Consider the following 22,087-nt stretch of genomic DNA (forward strand, 5'->3'; position numbering starts at 1 on the left):
TACGTTTAGGAATTCCCTGGCAATCCACTGGTTAGGACTCCATGCTTCCACTGCTGTGCAGCGTGACCAAAAAGAAAAAAAAAAGTTTTCTATTTAAATTCCCCTCCATTTGTTTGTTTGTGAATGAGTTATCTTTTATGGGAACAGATTTTGAGCTGGACTTCTGCTTTTGAATTATCATGCATTTGTGAAATATTTTTATCTACGTTGGGGTTTGCTCCAAGGATAAGAAAATTCTAAGGTTACTTTGGTTGGGGATGATGGATCATGAATCCATATAGGTCACTTGAATTCACATAGGTCATTTATTCTCACTGCTGTAGTCACATATTTTTCCTGTTATTCTACCTGAATGGCTGTTGTATAAGTATCAGTAGTAATATTTAACCTTATACAGTACTTCCTGTGTCCTAGACACTGTACTTTATTATTTGCATGTACTAATTTGTTTAATCCTCACATGATTATCATCCCTGTTTTACATATGAGGAAACCGAGTCAGAGAGGTTAAACGATTTATCTAGGTCACACAGCTAATAATGGCATCATGGGCTAGGATTGGACTCAGACAGTTTAGTTGCAGAATTTATGCTTTTAGCAGAAGGACAGAGTGAATTATGTAGTGTCTCTGTTACTAGAAAAATAGCTCAGGTGTACTGTCGTAGTATCCCTGGAGGATAATCTTATTTATATTTGTGTATAAATAATTTGTATATATACATGTTTTGTTTGCTTGTGTCTGTATATGTAGAGAGACGCACATACACATATAACATGTCCATTTGGAAGAGTAAGTATGTAGGGTTTTCCCTTTAGGAAAGCCCTTCTTACTCAGAAACCTTTTGTGAATCTCTTAACTGGACCTTAGATGGAGGTGGCGGAAACAGCCCTCAGGCTCCCGTATTGTCATCTGGTGTAAAAGAACAGGCAGTCAGAATAGATGGTAAGTTCGCAAGGGAAACCTAGCAGATAGCTTGAGGTCACAGTCTGATTCATGTAAGGATACTGCTCTGGCTACTAGACCCTTTTTGCCTTAAATTTCAAGCTGCTTGCTCTCTAATTGGCCACCTGGATCTTAGCTACACAATTTCAGGTTGTTTTTGGAGCAGAAAGCCATATAGCTAATATCCAATACCATAAAAGCAATTTTTCAAATTCTGCAAATCATAATAAATAGCAGCCACAGGCTCACTCATAGAACCAAGTCAGGAGGCACTGTAGACTGTGTGTCCCGACTATACCTCTGCTATCCCTTTGCTAAGTGATTTTCTTTTTTAATTGAAGTGATGTGTCTCATATTTCCGAAAACTGTTAAATCATTTTCTTCCCCTCTTTTGTGTCCCCCATTCTGTTTTCACTTTAGCAAGTGGATTCATTGTTTCTACCAAATGTCAGTTCAAATGGGAACAAATGAGTAATCTGAGCGGTCATGTTCTTTCACCAAAAAAGTCTCTGCCTTTCTCTGATTTTATATTTGAATGGAGCTTGTTTTGTCTTAGTCTGTTAAGAAGTTAATCTGTGTGGATAAGAAAATGACTAGATCCTCAAGAATCTGAACATTGTTGTAACAATCAGATATTTTAAACAGTTGGATATCACTGATAGGGAAGAGTTAATACAGAACTATGAGGAAGCCTCCTCCAGTCAGGCACTGAATGAGATGGGTTTACCTTGTGTCTTTTAGTCTGTGTGTGAAGCTTCCAGCAGTGTGTACCAGTGGTAAACTTGAACAGGAAAGGCCTCAAGGGGTTGATTCTCCAGGTATAAGAGCGAGGATGGATTTAAAGACAAAATATTTCTTAGTTTTATTTATTCTATTTACAGATTCAGATATTGACACTTTTATGTAATTTTGGTAATCATCATTGTATGGTTAAATTTTCTCAAACTTATAGAATTTCTTCAAGTACTTAACATGTTTTGGTAAAGATGTTCATGCCTTCTGACAGAAGCAGATTTCCTGAATCATCCTCCTGACTTCTGTGCATTCTTTCCTTTTTAGTAAGTTTTTTCTTTAATAAAAAAATGAATTTATTATTACCCTTCTATATTTTAAAAAACTCAGCCTTACTCGGAGAATGGAGAACTCAGTAAAATAGGGAATATGTTAGAGTTTTTGCAGGACTTGTTTCCCATAGTTTTTTTTTCTCTTGGTGTGTGGTTGTTATATGTACTGGGTCACAGAATTAGGGAATTTTAGACCATAGGATCCTTAGGAAAGGGTTTTCAAAAATCTGAGGTCTGGGACTTCCTAGGTGGCAGAGTGGTTGAGAATCCACCTGCCAATGCAGGGGACACGGGTTCGTTACCTGCCCTGGGAAGATAGCGCATGCCGCAGAGCAACTAAGCCCGTGCACCACAACTGTTGAGCCTGCGCTCTAGAGCCCGTGAGCCACTGGTTGCTGAGTGAGGTAGCCAGCTCTTCAGAGGTACGATGAACCATACAGCCAGAGGGAGCATTTGAATCTGGTGTAATAGAGATTCAAGATGAACATTGTATTGGGCACATTACTAACACAGTTCTGGCTAGAACTGAGTCAACAAAGACAAACTACACGTGAGTTGCCCTCGTGTGGCTAATTGAGTCAGTTCCAACAGGGTGCCAAACTCTGCAGTGAGAGGTGGGCGTCTCATGTCTGGCCTGTGTAAGTGGGCCTTTGTCTTGACACCGGTCCCTTGAGTAGGTGGTCACAGCCGGAGCAGTAGAGTTTGTCTTGCTTGGTATGTGTGATGTGAACAGCAGCAACTACGCACTTGAGTAGAACTTGAGATTTTTTTTCCCTACAGAGTTAGTGATATTTGTACAGATACATTTTTTTACTGACCATCTTATAAACTCTTTCTTGGTTCTCATAGTTTTGAAGTTGTTTCTTAAGGCTTACAAAGAGAACAGTTACATCATATATAAATAGTGATTTTGTATCTTTCTTTTTAGTTCATACATCTCATAATTTTTCCCTATGTTCTCTAGAATGTCCAGAGCAATGTTTGATTGGTGGCGTCTTCTCTTTTTCCAGACTTCTTAACAGGAGAGCCTTTAGCACCTCACCATGGGATTTGATTTGGTTTTGGATGGATATTTATAAGGGTTGATACTACTTTAACTAGATCTTAGTTCAGCTTTTGACTTTGCAAATTAAGGAGGAAACAACATAGAAAGTTCAGGAGAGAACTGAAAATATGTGGGGTATTAAATAATAATATTAAGTACATGGGAATATTTATCCTAGAGAAGAAAAAGCTTTCATTATCCTCAAGTATAGATGGGACCTGTGCTGGCAAATTAAGGCTTCCAGATGATCTCTGAATAGGAGAAAACAGCCTAACACTCTGGGGATGCTACTGGGGCAGAGCACCACTAGATGTCCCTGCGTACTCTCACTGGGCCAAAGCACTGCCCCCTAGAACCTGAAAGACGAGCTTCCTTCCTCCTGCAATACCCCTCCAGCACCCTCTACTGACCAAGCTTAACATCACACTTTCTGTGAAAGGAAAATGCTTAAAGAGTCCAGTGTGTTATCACAGAGCAGGTACTGAAGGGTGAATTTGGTGTTGAGAGGCAGTAAATTGATAACTGGCACTGAAGCCATACACAAGAGTACATACTCTGTAATTCCACTTTTATGAGGTACAGAAACAAGCAAAACTAATCTGTACTGTTAGAAGTCAGGCTAGTGGTTACCCTTGGAGAAGAGTAGTAGAGACCAAAAAGGAGCATGGATGGGGCTTTTGTGGTGCTGAGTGTTCTGTTTCTGGATGTGGATGCTGGTTACACGGGTGTGTTCAGTATGTGAAGAGCTTTATTTATTTTTTTTAATGCATGTTGTACTTCAGTAAATGTTAAAGGGTAGTACAGTCTGACTTCAAAAATATAAACTTAAGAACAAGATCCAATCCAGAATAGGGGAAATACAAAGTAATCCAGGGTATCTCGACCTTTTAAAAATTTTTTTAAAACCTGTTTGAAGGCTGTTTAACTTCATATCAAACAACAGGCATCTAATTCACTCAGCAAAAAATAGTAATTGCCAGACTACCTTTTTTTTTTTTCATTTGGGATCAAATTGTTAATACTGAGACCTTCTGTAGAGCAATACACACTTGTTATGTTGTTGACATTCTTCTTACTAAGTCTTTGAACAGCAGCTTCTACTTTTTTTTTAATGTGACTTTTCAGATACCCCTTTGTTTTTAGTCTAAATAAAATATCACTGCTCTCCTCTGTAAGCATTATCTTTGCTTTTATCTTTGTCATCATACACCCTTCTTCTTGCAGCACTTAAATCACCAGATCCCTTTTCGCCTGGCTAAGAAAGTTGGGGGCCCACAGTGTAACTCCCATATAAGGGTTAATGGGCATGGGAACCACAGATGTTTGCTTCAGGAATTTGTGGTGATAGGAGAGTCCCAGTGTGTGGCTTTAAGAAGCTTCAGGCAGAAGCAGGTTGGTACTGTGGTTTGTTTGGGAGCAGATAACTCTGGGTGCAAAATCTTAAGGAATTCACGGAGTTGGGAGTTGAACTTGGATCCACGAGATGGATATGGAATCTAGAGAGGAGCCAAATTCCCAGAAAGCGACAGTTGCTAAGAACCTCTGGCATTACACTGTGGATAGAACTTAGGGTGAATTTTAAAGTAGAGTCTGCTGTGTAAAGCCCAGTCGTTGATAAATCAATTTAAAGTGAATAACAGTCATAGGCTGGGAATCACCTACTTTTGTGTACAGAGCTTGGTATCTCCACATACATAGGCTATGGTGGTTTTTATGCTTTGAATCGCTGTGGCACTCTCATATCTAGAGAGGCTGTGGCCAGGCTGAGAGTTACCAGATTCCCTTGCAGAAATTGTTTCCTTATATTTTTTAACCCTTAAATCATTTGAGGGTAGAGAGAAGAAAATAGTGTGAGTGGTGAAACTAGCCAGTGAGCTTTCATTTATAAATTCAATCCATGTACTCACCTAACCAATATGTGGGTATTAAATATATCGTAGGCCCTGCCCTGGGCATTGCAGACTGATGCAGTCCCTTGGCCCTCTGGAGAGTTACTGTTTTGTACTCCTCTGTGTGAAGGCTGCATTTATGATACTTGTCTGTGACATGCAGCTTTGTCACCAACTCCTTTAGGATTCTGTTGCGCCTTTAAGAACTGATACTTGGATTTCATAGCCAGGCTAATGAGAGAGTTTCCTGACTGTTATTTATTTAATTTTATTACTAGCCTGAACTTTTACTATGCCATTTGCAAATTTAGCATCTTAAGGAAGGGGTGCCTGTGATGAAAGGTATGACTCTCATTCTGCACACGTACTCCAGAGTGGCAGGTTGGAAGTTTGCCGTCCTCCCGAACTGCTCATCTGTATCTAGATCAATCTTAAGTCACATCACTGCATCCAGTTCTAGTGCTTGTGCTGATGTTGGAAGGGAGCATTGGAATGGGTAAAATAAGTATAATGTAATATGAGCAGGAGATTATGGATGTTAAGTTGATATTTCAAAATGGCTGTCCTTTGATCTGGGAGTTGATACTATTTGCCAAGTAAACTAACAGGCTCTTCTCTGTGGTTCTCTTGCTCATTTTGGACATGAATTCTGCCATCTCCCACACCAGTCCTCCTTAAACAGTACCACATGCCAGCCTGAACTCTTGCTGAGTTTTACTTCTAGTTAAGTGATTATTTAAGTGTTAGAAATCAGTAGTTTTAACAATACGTTGTTTGCTAATATATTAATTTAAAATAGGTGACTACACATATACATCTATACCAGTATTTAGGCAAATAAGGTGGCCCACACAGAATACATACATGGTGTTAACAGACTTTAGTCAGTTGGCTTAAATTTGCCTCCCATGGCCTCTTGAGTATTCTACTTATTGCCTGCAGTTTCTGCTCACAACCAGATTTGGAGAACCAGGGCGTTTTGTTGGCAGGAGATTCTGGTTGCCAGCCGCCCGCCTCACTGTTGAGCTACTGCTTGTCTGTGCTTGCTTTTGCAAGGAGAACTTTTTCCCTAGTCAGTCACATCATGCAGTGTCCTGTTTTATGTACTCCCCCACAGCCTGGTTCTGCGTTTATCACACTATTCTCTTCCTTTCAGATTGCAGGGAAGGGGGGAATTGAGGGTGGGAGAGGATTAAGAACTATTTAATCTTTTAAAAATCCAGAGCTTAAAAAAAATCCTCAGATTCTGTTAAAGAAAAATCCTTAGACCCTAAGGAAAGTGCAGGAGGTGCCAGAGTTGAGTAGCTTTTAGGAGTTGAAACGACTGGAATCCATCGGGGTGCAGCATCCTCTTGGGTTTGCGGCGGGAGATTTAATGTAAGATGTGGACTTTCAGTTTCAGGATTGCACCTGAAAACTGGAATAGAAGAAAATTTGTGTCAGGTTTAGAATCCATTATTTGTCTTGATTTTAAACAAGAGAAAAAAAAACCACTTTGGAAAAATCTTGGGTTTTTATTTTACTCTAACAGCAGAGTTGTAGAAGTAGGGGAAAAGCCCGTCTTTTTAGTAGTAAGGAATTCCACAAGTTTATTTGATAAGGTGTTTTCAGATTGTGGATTGGTTTGCACTTGGGCTGACTCTTCAGTTTCCTGTAGAATAAAGAGTGCTGAGTCCGGATGACCATAAATATGTGATTTTTCTTGTATTATTTACCCCAAAGTAAAAACTCTGCTCCGTGTTGTCTGTGTTATGATTTTGTTAATGTGTTTATTTCCTGCTGTCTTGGATAGCCATCAGATAGAGTTTGTTCCTTACTGTAAATTGCTCCAAAACAATTTTGTTTAAGAATTCAGCATTCAAATGGGAGGCTTTATGAAAGCAGATAAAGAATTTAAACAGAATTACTTGGCAGTTATATCCCTAAAGATTTTTATCTATGTTTATCATATGAATTATTTGTATGAAATATTTTTCCCCTTGTATATAATAGTATCTGAAGGGTCCATCCTTCATGTCTAAAATATACTTAAAAGGTCTTCTTGAATGGTAGTTTTATCAATCTGTTTTAATTGCTTCCTCTTCACCCCAGGGATGGATCAAAACCATCCTCTGCTACCTCCTGCTTTTTCTTCCTCCCTCTCTCTCTTTCTTTCTTCCCCGAGACTGTAGTAATTTGTCTATAGAATGTCTTTCAAATCTCCGCCTAGTCTCCAAGTGCCCCAAATAGAACATCTCCAATCCTGACCTCTCCCTCTATTTTCGTTTGCCTACAAGACAGCTTGATGTAGTGCTAAGAGGACTGAATTGGAACCCAGAAAATCTAGTTCTTGTATTTTTGTGAAACTATGAGCCTTTGGGCAGTCAGACTGCCCTGACCCTTAGTTTCATTATCTTAAGATAAAAGGATTGCATTGCCTGAGCTTTAAACTCCCCCTCCCTTCACTTTGCTCTGGTCTTATGATTCCTTGAAACTTAGCCTGTCCAAGATAGAACTCATTCACCTCCTCTCCCAAAAGGTAGTTTTTGTCCCTATTCTATAAATGAGAAACTAAGACCCAGAGAGATTGAATAAATTGTACAAATCATACTACCCTTGTGTTCAGAACCTAGATATCTTCACTCAAGCCTACAGGTATTACTCATCCTCCACAAAAGGCATTAAAGTGCAACAAATCAAAAAGGTCTTGTGTTGCTGGTGAGGTCTCTTGAGACTGAATATGGAGTGTCGTTTGTAAAACCCTCTGTTTTCCCACATAAGGTTATAGCTTGAATTTTCAGGGCTCTGAACTTTGAATGGGCTTAGCTGTCAGGAGATTGGTTTCTTCAGTTCTCTGTCACAGATGGGATCATTCCTGATCCGGGTCAGTTGACATTATAGTGTAGAGTCTAATGACCGAAAAAAAGTGCAGTCAGGTTTTACTTTACAGTGTGTTAGTGATAGCTCCGATAATGCCTGGCCACTTGCTTCCACTGCTACCCTTCATAGTGATTCTTAACAAGCAAGTTGATTTTTATCAGCAGATTAGGAGTTGAAATGATTTTCTCTGATTGAAGAGATGAACTGAGATTTGGAGTGGATTTTTCTTCTTTTGTATTATGCAGATGTGTCTCATTCATCACTAAGATCAAAGTGTTTGGCTGTGTGATCCCAGAGGTCTCATTCAGTTGTGATTCTGTGAACGCAGCATTGTTGAAATGTTCCTAGTTGATTCTAGAGAGCTTCCTTAGTTAACACCTTTACACCATCTAGGTACAACAGATTCTTGTAAGGAATTATGGCAGCACTTAGACATTGGTTGAAGTCAGTAGTGAGTTTAAAGCCTTGTTATTTTGCAGTTGATCAATAGGAAGCCTCTCAAAATGGGTATTTCTAATACTCTTGATGCAGTAATGAGAGTTTTCTAGAAGGTTATTGCTCTTACTGCTAATTATGCCTTCTCACACAGACAGGGATTAAAGTCACTACTCTTGCTTTGCTTTTTGGCTTGCATTACCCATGTACAGGGTAACAAAGCTTTTAATATAATACTTTGAATGTTTAAAACACTTTTCTTTTGAGGAGCAAAGCATCTTAAGTTAATGGTGCCGGTGGTAATTGTACTTTCAAGCAGGGAAAACAAAGAGCTGCCTCAGTTTGGAAGTTGCAATGGTACTAGTGTCTTCTCCCTAGTAATCTTGGCAGGTATTTCAAGTTAGGCATCTATATTTTTGGAGAGAAGGGTTTTTAGACTAAACCTGGTGAGTTTCCCTTACACCAGTATGATCCTTCTCTTTTGACCCACCATTGATAAATCCTTGTGTAATATTAATATATTTATTCATTCACAAAATCTGTACTAGGAATTAGATATATGGTAGTAGTCAAAATAGATGTGATCCCTGTCCTCATGGCCCTCTTTTAATCTTGAGAGATATGAATGCTTTTGACTTGTAGTCATGAGATTAAGGTGTATTATCACTAGCCTGTTGTAGAAAGCATCATAGATCACCCTATACAGATTAGCTCTAGCCTAAATTATACACAAAAGGTAAGTTTTCACAGAAATAGATCTAATTTAAAAATTCTCTACATTCCAAAAAACTTTCAGGCATCAAAAAGTTCATGTATCTGAATCAAAATCCTCATTTTCTGGTACTCTGACGCCTTTGATGGAAATTAAAACTCCTCATTCAAAACCTTGAATATACAGAAAATCCTTAAAATTGTTACGGAAGCATTTTCTCATGCCAGTTGGACTATTCTGGTTATGTAGAAATGTTTCCACTAGATCACAGGGTCTTCTTTGAAAGAAAGGAGTGACCATTTGTCATTTGAATGCCCTTCCATTGTTGGTTACTTGGCATATGCTTAGGAGACTATAAAAATAAAACAGAGTCCAAAAAAAAAAAAAAGAGAATTATTGAATGGTAAACATGTTAGCTATTTAAAAAAAGAAAAAAAAGTTGAGGAAATCTCCTAGAAAGCAGACCATGAAGAGATTAAAAAATTGTTTTTAAATGAGAAAATTAGAGGTACAGCCCAGAAGGTCTGTCATTCAAATATAATAATAGGAGTTCCATTACAAGAAAACAATAGGGAGGAAATTATGAGGAAATAATACACGAGGATGTCTCAGAACTGAGACAGGAGTTTCTCATTTGTGAAGAAATTCACCAGGTGCCCAAACTCATGGATAAAAATAACCCCACAGTATATCACTATGAAAAGGTGTTCCCTGCGGCTTTCTATGAAGGAAGAGAGACTACACATAAGGGATTAAGGATCATAGTGGTTCAAATTCCTTAACAGGTGGTGGAAGGAGCAGGTCAGTGGTGAAATGTTCTCAAAATTCTGAGGAGAAATCCACCTCCAACCTGTGATTTGCTACCCACCAAGCCATCAAGGTGAAATATAAACATATTCGGACATGAAGGTCTCAGAAACTTACCTGTCACTCATATATTTCCTAGTGAGTTAGTGGACATTGTGATTCACCAGAATGAGAGAGTAAAGCCTCAGAGAGAAGAAAGAAACTTGGGAATCCACTCTTGAGAGGGACAAAGGGAGTGAATACCCAAGGGGGATGGTGATGAGAAGTCCCCAGGAAGATGGCTTCGAAGCAGGTTGAAGAGAGTTGTAAGACTCCAGATATATGATGCATGGGGGAAAAATGAACTTAGATTGAGAGGAATTTTAATTTTAAGACTTTGGAGGAGCATTTTTAGATAAGTTAATGATACATAGAAAACAAAGCAAATTTTTAAATTTAAAGATATTTACTATCTTAAGGGGAAAAATTACACAGAAAAGAAAATGTTAGCATAGTACAGTTCATGTCGTACCGGTGAGTTGAATATCAATTTAATAAATAATGGTAATAATTATATTGGGAGGATATGCTTCATCTTTCATAGCAGGGAGCTACCTGTTTTTGTAGTTTCTTTGGAACACAGACAGACCCATATGTTTGCACATTGTCTGTGGCTGTTTTCATGCTGCAGTGGCAAAATTGATTAGTTGCAACAGAAACAATGTGGCCTGCAAAGCCTAAAAATTTATCATCTGACCTTTTATAAAAATATTTGCCAGCTCCTATTTTTATAGGAAGAAGCTGATAGAATAATGTTTAAAGTTGGGGGAAAAATCTAATAGCACTATTAGCATGTTTTTTAGAAATTTTATTTATTTATTTATTTATTTATTTATTTATTTATTTATTTATTTATTTATTTATTTAGAAGTATAGTTGACGGGCCAATATTATGTTAGTTTCAGGTGTGCGCTTGGAAATGAGGGAGTGTGATACTTCAGCTTCCTTCTTCCTTCTCAAGATAGCTTTGGATATTTGGGGTCTTCCGTGGTTCCATACAGATTTTAGGATTATTTGTTCTAGTTCTGTGAAAAATGCCATTGGTATTTTGATAGGGATTGCATTGAATCTATAGATTGCTCTGGGTAGTATGGTCATTTTAACAATATTAATTCTTCCAACCTGTGAGCACAGTATATCTTTGCATTTATTTGTGTTGTTTTCAGTTTCTTTCATCAATGTCGTATAGCCTCAGAGTACAGGTCTTTCACCTTCTTTGTTAAATTTATTTCTAGGTTTTTTACTCTTTTTGATGTGATTGTAAATGTTTTCTTAATTTCTCTTTCTGATAGATCATTATTAGTATATAGAAATGCTATAGATTTCTATTATTAATTTTATATCCTGCAACTTCACTGAATTCATTTACTAGTTAGGAATCTAAAGGGTTTCCTATGTGTAGTATCATGTCATCTGCAAATAGCGATAGTTTTACTTTCCAATTTGGATGACTTTTATTTCTTTTTCTGGTCTGATTGCTGTGGCGAGGACTTCCAACACTGTATTGAATAAAAGTGACGAGAGTGGGCATCCTTGTCTTCTCCTGATCTAAGAGGAAATGCTTTCAGGTTTCCACTATTGAGCATGAATTGGCTGGGATTTGTCATATATGACCTTTATTATGTTGAGGTATGTTCCCTCTGTGCCCACTTTGTTGAGAGTTTATCATGAGTGGATGTTGAATCTTGTCAAAAGCTTTCTCTGCATCTATTGAGGTTATCCTATGATTTTGATCCTTCATTTTGTTAATGTGGTATATTGCTGTTTTTTACAAGTATTTTGGAAAGTAGCGGAAGGGATAGCTACAGATCAAAAGATTACCTCTGGGAAGAGTGAATCAGGAATGGGGGCGGGGGGAGTAGAGTCAGGGGAATGTTTTTTGTTTTGAGCTTTATATTTTTGAATTTTTTAAAAAGATTTTTTTGATGTGGACCATTTTTAAAGTCTTTATTGAATTTGTTACAATATTGCTTCTGTTTTATGTTTTGGTTTTTTTGGCCGGGAGGCATGTGGGATCTTAGCTTCCTGACCAGGGATCGAACCCGCACCACCTGTATTGGAAGGCAAAGTCTTAACTACTGGACTGCCAGGGAAATCTCTATTTTTGAATTCTTAAGCTAAATACATGTGTTACTTTGAAAAAGTATGAATGATGAATGCTGAGAAATTTGATTGGACTAAAAGAACAGAATAAACAGGAAAGGGAAAAAAATAGGAGACCACCAATTATGATGAAGAAAGTAGGAGCTCAAAGCCTTTTCTGTAAACATAGCTTTCCCATTTATTCAGTCACTCACTCCACAGATAGTCGTTTATGAGTCCAAATGTCAGGCACCAAGCCTGATGCTGCAGGACAGAGTCCCTTCGCAGAGGATGCTTAGCTCTTTAGCCAGTGGCACGCACAGACAGGGAAAAGATGATATCATGGTGATACAGCTGCTAGGGCTTAATGCTTCTCACGAGATGCTTTCAGGGTTTAGGGAAGTCGGGTAAGACATCCCGGAGAACATGACACCAGAGTTGAGTTTTGAAGGATAAGAGACAGGAGTGGAAGGATTTTCCTGGTGAGGCATAGCTTGAACCCCAAGTGTTCAGTACAGTTGGGTGAATAGTGGAAGGTGACGTCAGAGCAGCAGACACAGACTAGAGGCCAGATTGCTTACTCAGGGCTCTGTGCCACGAGGAATTTTTCTTTGCTGAAGACACTGCAGACATATCTGATTTTGTTTATACTTTAGGAGAGCATACTCTTGGGGCAATGAGGGTAATGGCATGAGGGTAGAAGGCACTTAGAGACACTTAGGAGGCTAGATCAGGTGAAAAAGTGGTAATAAACTAAAGGAGTGGACTGGAGAGGGACCACGGGATTGAGGAATTAGGAAGGAGTTAAGGGAAAGGGAAGTGGTTAAGGATGTCTGAACTCTGGGCTGGGTGGCAGGTCATGGGACTGCGGCCTCCAGTGGGGGACATGGGAGCAGGTGTGTTTGTGTACAGGTAGCACTGAGTGTGATTTTGAAAGTTGTGATTTTTTTGTGGCGTCTGTGGAATACCTAATTGGAACTGTCCAGGATGTAGTTGGATATGCCTACCTGGAGGTCAGGAGGAGGACTTGGATTTGGAAATGTGCAGTGGTCCTCGTGTAGAGAGGAAGTCTGGAACTTGAGTGGAGAGCTCAGGGGGCCCTTGTGGTATTAAGAGTGTTTAGTCCTGGGGCCACTGACATTTAAGGGTTAGGCCTTATAATAGGAGGAAACTGTGGAGGAAGCTGAGCTTTGGAAAGAGGGAAGGCAGGAGAGAATGGCCTCCAAGAAGCCAGTGAGATGAGAATTTTAAGAGGAGGAAATGATCCATAGTTTAAAATACTGCAAAGAAGTCAGGATAAAGCCTTGGATTTGGCAACTAGGGAGTCATTGCTTGGAGCAGCTTTAGGGAAGTGATGCAGGAGGAAGTAAAAATTCAGGTGTGAGATTTGTTAGTATAGTTACTCTTCTGAGATAGAGTTGAGCCTGTTTCTTTGCTGAGAGGAGAGCTGTAGAAAGAGAGAGGCTTAGTGATAATTTAAGGAAATGATTCTTCATGAAACAAATGTTTATTGAGCGTCTGTTATGAGCCCAGTGCTGTTCCAGACTCGGGAAGTACAGCATGAACAAAACAAAGCTTACACTCGTGTGTGTGCATCTCACAGGTAGTAAATTTATAGTCAGCGAGACATAATATAATGTCAGGTAGTGCCAGGAAGAAAGCTAAATTAGGGTGCGAGGGTAGAGAGTGGGGGCAGGGGTGGGGGAGTAGGGTGGTGGGGAAGACGTCAGGGGTAGGGTGACATCTGAGGGGAAGCCTGCGTGAAACGGGGGGAGAGTAACTGCAGAGCGATCCAGAGGCCAAGGTGGCCGAGCAGGGGGAGAGGATGGACCCCAGTCCCGATGGAAGGAGACGGGGCCACCTTGTTTCCTCTGACGCTGGCGGGAAGCCCACAGCACAGGCGACACTAAAGGCTGCCGGACAGCTCACGTGCAGCGTGTGACAGGCACCATGGATTCTCAGCCCTTTACCTCCTCCTGATGCTCTCCGAGGTGTGGGTGTCGTCACCCTTTGTCACAGGTGAGGAAACACAGTCTGGAAGAGGTTTTACCTGCTTTGGCTCATCATTCTTAGAGCCTGGATTTATGCTTTGCCTTCTGGCACTTCAGACCCTTGCTGCTATCCTGCCGTGGGCTGCTTCGGCCCAGCAGAGGATCTAGATAAATCTGTCCAGTTTGTGCTGGGTGGGGAAGTGAGACGTTGAGGGATATCTCGCCCGTTGGACCTCTCTGTGGTCAAGGATGTCTGTCCGGAGTCTTGGTAAGAGGTGGTTGGGTGAGGGCCTGAGGGAGGGGCGCTCCCTAGGACCGCCCCCTGCCTCCTCCACTGGCTTTTCTCAAGTGGGTTGTTACTCCCCGGGTCCTGTGCCTGCTCCTCTCTCACATCTCCCCACCCCACCCCACCCCCGTAACACGGTGGGATCGCCTCATTTGTGCCTGCTGTTTTAAGAGTGGTTCTTAGGAACCAGGCTCGAAGTTGAGGGGAGCCATAAATAGATGATAAAAGTACACGGTCATTGTGGGAAATCTGAGGTAGATCTGATTTTTGAAGTTGCTTCCCACTTACTCTCGTCCCAGAGAGCCTGAAAGCGTGGAAGGGACCAGGCCTGTTAGCAGCTAAGGTCCCCGTTCCTCCTGCCATCAGCTGTGTCTTCGGCTGTCCCTGTGGATATAAGGACCGTGGCAGGGTCTGTTGTGTGTGCATGTGTCCATGTTTCCATACGCACACACTCTTGTAATGATGTAGACCCCAGGTGGCAGAATTCTCCAGATAGAGTAAATTTAAATAATTTCTGTAAGTGAATGGTGAAATGACGTGTACCTGATGTTTTATTATTTTTAAGTATCCATAACACAGCACTGAGGAACTTGGAAGTGGCCCAGGCACTGGGGCAGAATTTTTGAACTGGAAAGAGAAAAAGTCATAAATTTCAAAATGTTCTTATTGAAACCTGGCACCCATCGTGAGGTGGATGAGTGTAAGAAAGAAGGGGAGGGGGCTTCCCTGGTGGCGCAGTGGTTGGGAGTCCGCCCGCCAATGCAGGGGACACGGGTTCAGTCCCTGGTTCGGGAGGTCCCGCGTGTCGTGGAGCGGCTGGGCCCGTGCGCCACAACTACTGAGCCCGTGCAGCACAACTACTGAGGCCCTCACGCCTAGAGCCCAGGCTTGGCAACGAGAGAGGCCATAGCAATGCGAGGCCCGCACACCTCAATGAAGAGTGGCCACGGCTTGTGGCAACTAAAGAAAGCCCGCTCACAGCAAGAAAGAACCAACGCAGCCATAAATAAATACATACATACATACATACATACATACATACATACATACATACATACTGATTTTTAAAAAATGAGAATTTTTGTATTGTTTGCTTTTTATATTATTAGCAGCTAACCTTCTTGTGAAGGTAATTAAATGCTTTCATACATAAGCATTGAAATGCAGTGAGGAGTCCTTCCAGTCTTCATGTAATTCAGAGGTTATACACTCTCCTTTTTTTACATACACTTTTCCCTCTTAACAGATTTTTTGGTTTGTCCACACAGTTGGGAGTTGCAGAATATTGTTTGTAGTATGCTTCTAATTAAATTGTGGAACTCTGGAGTTACTATTTTGATTTTTTACTTTATCGAGCCCAAAGAATCTCTCTAATCACAACTTTTGGGTGATGGCAACACAGCAGCAGAGGCTGTAAACCCGTTTCCAGTGTTGTGCACAAGTAGCTGCTTTAGGTTATATCTGTTCATCCGTTCCTGCTGCATAACATTTAGCCTCACAAAAAGACTAGGTAGTTTTGTATTTTTTAAATGTGTGCCATCAAAGAGGTAAAAAAAAAAACAAAAACAAAAACAAAAACTAGAAGTAACTTAAGAGAGAGTGCACTGTAAACTACTAGGGGCTCTTTGGAGAAATAAAAGTCAACAAATGCTTATTGAACACCTGTCGATGTTGTTGATGACATCTGTTATCTGTGGAGTGGCTGCGTGCTGGTGCGTGTCCATCCATCCAGGTGCTGGAGATGATTGCACAGTAACAATGCAAGATCGGCCAAAGACTGCTTTCCGTGAACTAGAGCCGTTATTCCTGTCGCCTCATCACTGGGACGCACTGGGATTTCACGCACATTGTCTCTCTCAGAGAATGGGGTGGGGTCATCTGTGCAGCATGGATATCCCTGAAGGTGCAGGTGGCAATATCTTGCATGTGAACAAATGGTGAGGCGGGGGTGGGGAGTGAGATTTGGTTTAGAATTTTTCACCTGGCTCTTTTCTTTCTTTTTTTTTCTTTTCTCTCTCTCTCTTTTTTTTTTTTTTTTTTGATACATATCTACACCTATGCTGCTTTCTTATTAATTAATTAATTGATTTAGGGGGCTGAATTGGGTCTTCGTTGCTGTGCACGGGCTTTCTCTAGTTGTGGCAAGTGGAGGCTACTCTTCATAGTGATGTGCGGGCTTCTCAGTGCGGTGGCTTCTCTTGTTGTGGAGCACGGGCTCTAAGTATGCAGGCTTCAGTAGTTGCAGCACTTGGGCTCAGTAGTTGTGGCTCTCCGTCTCTAGAATGCAGGCTCAGTAGTTGTGGCCCACTGGCTTAATTGCACCGAGGCGTGTGGGATCTTCCCTGTCCAGAGCTCGAACCCGTGTCCCCTGCGTTGGCAGGCAGATTCTTAACCACTGCGCCACCAGGGAGGTCCCTCACCCGGCTCTTTTCCTCCAAGCCTTCTCTTTGCTGAGTAACCACATTCAAGTCACACTTGGGTCAGCCCCACCTCTTCCCAGTCTTTCCAGCTTGTGCTTGTCAGCTGTCTCTGATCTTCCCAGGCCCTGAGGTGACACAGTCCCAGGGAAAGGTGGGTCCGTGTGATCTCCATGGCCCACGGCTGTGCCCGAGCTCTGCTGTGACAGGAGTTTGCACATTGTGCCCCATCTCATCCCTGAGTTTCCTCTCAGCTTTATTTCCTACTGGCTTATTTCCTTGGGATGGATTCCTGAAGGCAGAACTGGCAGATTAAAGGACTGCGGCAGTTCATAGATCTAGTGGCACGTTGCCTGCGTGCTTTCAGAAAGATTGAAACAGTGAAGGTGCCGTCAGCAAGGATCAGTTGACCAACAGTTTTCCCCACACTCCTGGCCAGTGTTGGGCCCCTGCTTATTTGTATGCTAGTTTGTGGTACTTAATCAGAAATTATGTTTTTTGATTTCTCTGTTGCATTATACTAGATTTTTTTATATATTAAAAAGTAATTTTTATTGTCACTGGACTTTTTCTGTATTTTGTAAATGATTGATTTCATTTTGTTGGGTAGAATTTTGAGTATGTGTGCCTTGTTATTTATAATATCCCTTTTTATTAGCCAGAATTTATTTTCCAAATTTCTTTCTTCGTGTCAGAATTTGCGATAGCTTGTGATAGTTGAGAGTGTTGGTTTTCTGCGGTCTGATAATTTGAAATCGAGAGATAAAGGAGATAAACATGTACTCTCATAGTTTACCTGGAGCTGACTCCACTATAGTGAAGTTTAGGGGTGAGAGTTCTTTGACCTGCCCTGATTCAGAGCCCTCACCTTGCCTTCTGTCAGGAGTTCATGGTCTTCTCGAGGAGAGTGAGTGTTCCGTCAGTTGCTCGTCCTCACACTGACCCTTTGGAGCACTGTTTCCTGTCTGGGCGTCTCTGTTCCTGATTTGGCTGGTTCTTCTCTGCCCGCCTCTCCTTCACCCTTGGTCTAGGCTCTGCCTGCACCCACCTTGTAGCCTGTTACCGTCTCATGTGCTGTGCTCTTTACAAGCAGCAAATATCCTGGTAGCATTTTATGGTCCTTTTAATAGAAAATGCTTTTGACTCTTGGAGGAAGAAAACCCCAAAAGTGACAGACTTTAAACTGGTAAACTGCGATTGTGGCCCCAGGGATTATTGAAATCCCAAGTCCTTCATTTTTCTCAGTTGCATCAAACACACGGTGAGCCCACTTACAAGGTGGGACTTTAAAGATCTCACTTTAAAGTTCTCCTTGATGCCTGCAGATCACATCCACGTGGATATGAGAAATGATTATGAACATAAGGATAATTGTGCGCCTATGGGATGGTTTCCTAGCTCTGTGTGATTTCCAGGAAGTCAAAGTAAACAATAAATATAGATGCTGTCTACATCCGGACTAGAACCAGAAGCCGGGATACTACTCCTTCCATTGTTTGTCTACAGGGAAGGTGAGAGTGAGTGATTCAGGCAGCCCCAGATTCTGGGTTTCCTAGAATAGGGTTCTTTCTGTCCCCTGGGATGCCCCAGTGCACTTCTGGACATCTTAAGCTTCTTGCTGGGCCCTTGTCGCTGGTGCTTAAAAGTCATTTATGAGAAAAAGTTCAGTGTCGTCATGGGCATTATGGTTGGGGTGGGGATAGGGCTTAAGTCCTGGGTACAATAAAAATCATTTAAAAAATCATATGAAATATTGGAAGGGAACTTATTTTGTCAATTTAAGGTGCACATGGTTTAAAACATTGAGTAATGTAGGAGAGCACATGCTGAAATGCAAGAGTGCCCTGTCCTGTCTCATATCACCAGCTCCTCTCTCCTTCAAGAGAACAACTTTGAATTCTTTTAGCTCTTTTTTATTGTGTGTATTTCTATTTCTTGATTTATCAATTGTAGTTATTATTTACTAATTTTTTTCACAAAGCAATGAGGGTTTTGCTGAATTCTGTCCCCTCTCCACCCCCCAATATAGTCATATCATTATTTTTGGTTCCTCTTCTAGTTTTCTTTGTAATTTAATATGCCAGCACCTTTTATAATTTGTTTTATCTACAAAGACAGTATCGTTTTGACTCCATTTGGAGAGAAAAATTAGGGTTGAGGTTGGGAGTCGGTAGGCTTAGGCCTGTGTGTAAGGGCTCTGGGGGGTGTTGGGCTAGAAGACCACTAATGGTAAGGGTTCTGTAGAAGTAATCCTCTCTTCTGTGTTTTCCTCACGTGTCACAGCTAATCTTGAGATAATCTAAAATGTTTCATTTTGGATTTTACCATAATCTTTGCCTTTTTTATGTTTCACAGGAATAAAATAATTGCCTTTAATAGATGATAATGAAAATACAGAAGAAAGAGAAGCAGGTAAGAGATCACGTATCTTTTAAGTGAATGCATCCAGCTTACACTGGTGCTTTTTTTTTTTTTTTTTTTTTTTTTTTTTTACAAGAGGAGCCGCTGGCAGTTTTGGCTTCTATCTTAGCCTCTGGTAGTTACCCTGCTGACTCTGTTTCCCATTCTCCACGTGGTGACCGAGAGCTCTGTCCTGAATGACTTAGTATATAGATTTTTACTGTGCTTAGGTCAGCTCCATATAGGCATAAATGTAATGAAGAGTGTAAAGCAGAATATTACTCAAAATTAGCTCTGAAGAAGAGAAACAGCTTACCACGCTTTTGTAAAGAGAGAAGTGATTGCTCCTTTATAGTTTACATATTTATTATTTTCAATGTTTGGTTAAACTAAAAGCATTCTCTTATATAGAATTCTTATTTATCATGATCGGCAAAAGTTTTCTCCTGCAGAAAATAGTGAGCTAATTGGAAGTTTCCTCTTGCAGAAAATAGTGAACATTAACTGTTTGGCATCTGGTTTCCTGAAGGGAAAGGGAGTTGATAAAAACATTTGGCCCGTGCGACACATCCTACTAAGAACTTTTTCCTTAGTTGGTACGTATGTGTTCCAGGTGGTTACATATTCAGAGGATCCCAGAGACCTAAACCAGTGTAGCTCAGGGAGGTAAGATGAGGGGACCTGCCTCTGTCTCTTGGAAACAGGCTGTCTCTGATGGCCTGGTTTTCCTTTTACAAAACTGAATGACAACCTGGTAACTGGGGAGATCTGATTCCCTGCCCTTTAGCTGGGACCCTGTGCAAAGCGATTGGATGGGACCAGTCACTTTCCTCTGCTTCTGTAGAGCACTGCGTAGTTGGATACAGGGAGACCTAGGGTTATGATTACAAGGACTACCCTCTGTTCTGTCCCCAGTGGGTAGGTCCTTGTGAAACCAAACCTAAACAACCTGTTTTGGGAAAGAACTGACTCATCTGCTACCAATTTTAATAGGAAGAGCGATGCCTAAATGCTATCTACACGCTGATTTCTTCCTGTCCTGGCTCTGTAGAGTCAAAAATTAGTAGACAAACACTGGAGAGAATTCACTTCCGTCTGCCAGATTTTTATCCTATGAATATACTCAGACAGATGTGCAAAACTGGGTGTGTAGGTTTCATTGTGGCTTTGTTTATAATAGCAAAAGTGGAAAAGAACTTACATGTCCATCAAAAAGGGGACTACAGGCATGCCTCGTTTCACTGTGCAGGTATTACATTTTTCACAAATTGAAGGCTTGTGGAAACCCTGCCTTGAGCAAGTCTATCTGCGCCATTTTTCTAACAGCATTTTCTCACTTCATGCCTTAGTGTCACATTTTCGTAATTCTCTCAGTATTTCAGACCTTTTTGTTATTATTATATTTGTTATGGTGGTCTGTGATCCACAGTCTTTGGTGTTACTATTGTAATTGTTTTGGGGTGAACTTCATTGATAAATGTGTGTGTTCTGACTGCTTCACCCACTGACTCGTCCTTGATCTTTCGTCTTCTCTTCTGGTTTCTGAGCCCGAGAAACAACCATTCCTTGAGACACAACAGTGTGGAAATTAGGCCACTTAATGACCCTATAATGGCCTCGAGGTGTTCAAGTGAAAGGAACAGTTGCTCGGCTCTCACTTGCTATAGGTGATTAAGTTTAGTGAAGAAGGCACATCAGAAGCAGAGACAAGCTGCAGGCGAGGCCTCTTGTGCTAAATAGTTGGTCAAGTTGTGAGTGCAAAGGAAATTAAAAGTGCCATTCCAGTGAACACACAAACGATAAGAAAGCACAACAGCCTTATTGCTGATATGGAGAAAGTTTGAGCGTCTGGATGGAACATCAAACCAGCCACAACATTCCCTTAAGTCAAAGCCAAATCCAGAGCAAGGCTCTAACTCTCTTCAATTCTGTGAAGGCTGAGAAAAGTGAGGAGAGTGTAGAAGAAAAGTCCAAAGCTGGCAGAGATTGGTTCCTGAGGTTTAAGGAGAGAGGCTGTCTCCATAACCTAAAAGTGCAAGGTGAAGCAGCAAGTGCTGGATGTATAGAAGCTGTAGTTATCCCAAAGATCTAGCTCACATAATTAATAAAGGTGGCTACACTAAACAACAGATTCTCAATTTAGACGAAACAGCCTTCTATTGGAAGAAGATGCCAGTTAGGACTTTCATAGCTGGAGAGGACACGTCTGTGTCTGTCTTCAAAGCTTCCAAAGACAGGCTGACTCTCTTGTTAGGGGCTAAGGCAGCTGTTGACTTTTAGGTTGAAGCCAGTGCTCATGTACCATCCTAAAAATACTAGGACTCTTAAGAATTATGCTGAATCTACTCTGCCTGTACTCTCTAAAGCAAAATTACAAAGCCTGGATTGATAGCACCTCTGTTTACAACATGGCTTACTAAATGTTTAAGTCCACTGTTGAGGCCTACTGCTCAGAAAAAAAAGATTTTCTTTCAAAATATTACTGCTCATTGACAATGCACGTGGTCACCCAAGAGCTCTGATGGAGCTGCACAGCGAGATTAATGTTGTTTTTGTGCCTGCTGACACAGCATCCATTCTGCAGCCTAGGGATCAAGGAGTCATTTTGATTTTCAAATCTTATTATCTAGGACATACATTTTGTAAGGCTGTAGCTACTGTAGATAGTGATTCCTCTGATGGATCTGGGCAAAGTAAATTGAAAACCTCCTGGAAAGGATTCACCATTTTAGACGCCATGAAGAACATTTGTGATTCATGGCAAGAGGTCAAAATGTCAACATCAACAGAAGTTTGGGAGAAGTTGATCCCAGCCCTCATGGATGACTTTGAGGGATTCAAGACTTCAGTGAGGAAATAACTGCAGATGTGGTGGAAATGACCAAAAAACTAGAATTAGAAGTGGAGCCCAAAGGTGGGACTGAATTGCTGCAATCTCATGATAAAACTTGAACAGACGAGGAGTTGCTCCTCAAGGATGAGCAGAGAAAGTGGCTCCTTGAGGAGGAGTCCACTCCTGGGGAAGATGCTGTGATGATTGTTGACATGACAGCAAAGGATTTAGAATACCCCATAAACTTAGTTGATAAAGCAGCAGCAGGGTTTGAGAGAATTGATT

At 41.0% G+C, this 22,087-nt stretch overlaps 1 protein-coding gene across 6 annotated transcripts in view; it reads left to right on the forward strand.

The window, feature by feature from the left end:
• CHD6 (chromodomain helicase DNA binding protein 6) overlaps nt 1-22,087 on the forward strand; it is a 202,145-nt gene that overhangs the window by 42,357 nt on the left and 137,701 nt on the right. For 5 of the 6 annotated variants that reach the window (XR_009048360.1, XM_057701375.1, XM_057701376.1 and 2 more), the window contains exon 2: nt 18,925-18,981. The exons of the other annotated variant lie outside the window; for it this stretch is intronic. Coding sequence is in view for 4 of the 5 variants with exons in the window: in XM_057701375.1 (XP_057557358.1) it covers nt 18,949-18,981 (33 nt within the window). In the remaining variant the exon portion in view is untranslated. The remainder of the gene's footprint in view (nt 1-18,924; nt 18,982-22,087) is intronic. 6 annotated transcript variants of the gene reach the window in all.

This window comes from Hippopotamus amphibius, chromosome 12 (genome assembly GCF_030028045.1).
Source record: "Hippopotamus amphibius kiboko isolate mHipAmp2 chromosome 12, mHipAmp2.hap2, whole genome shotgun sequence".
NCBI classification, from domain to species: domain Eukaryota; kingdom Metazoa; phylum Chordata; class Mammalia; order Artiodactyla; family Hippopotamidae; genus Hippopotamus; species Hippopotamus amphibius.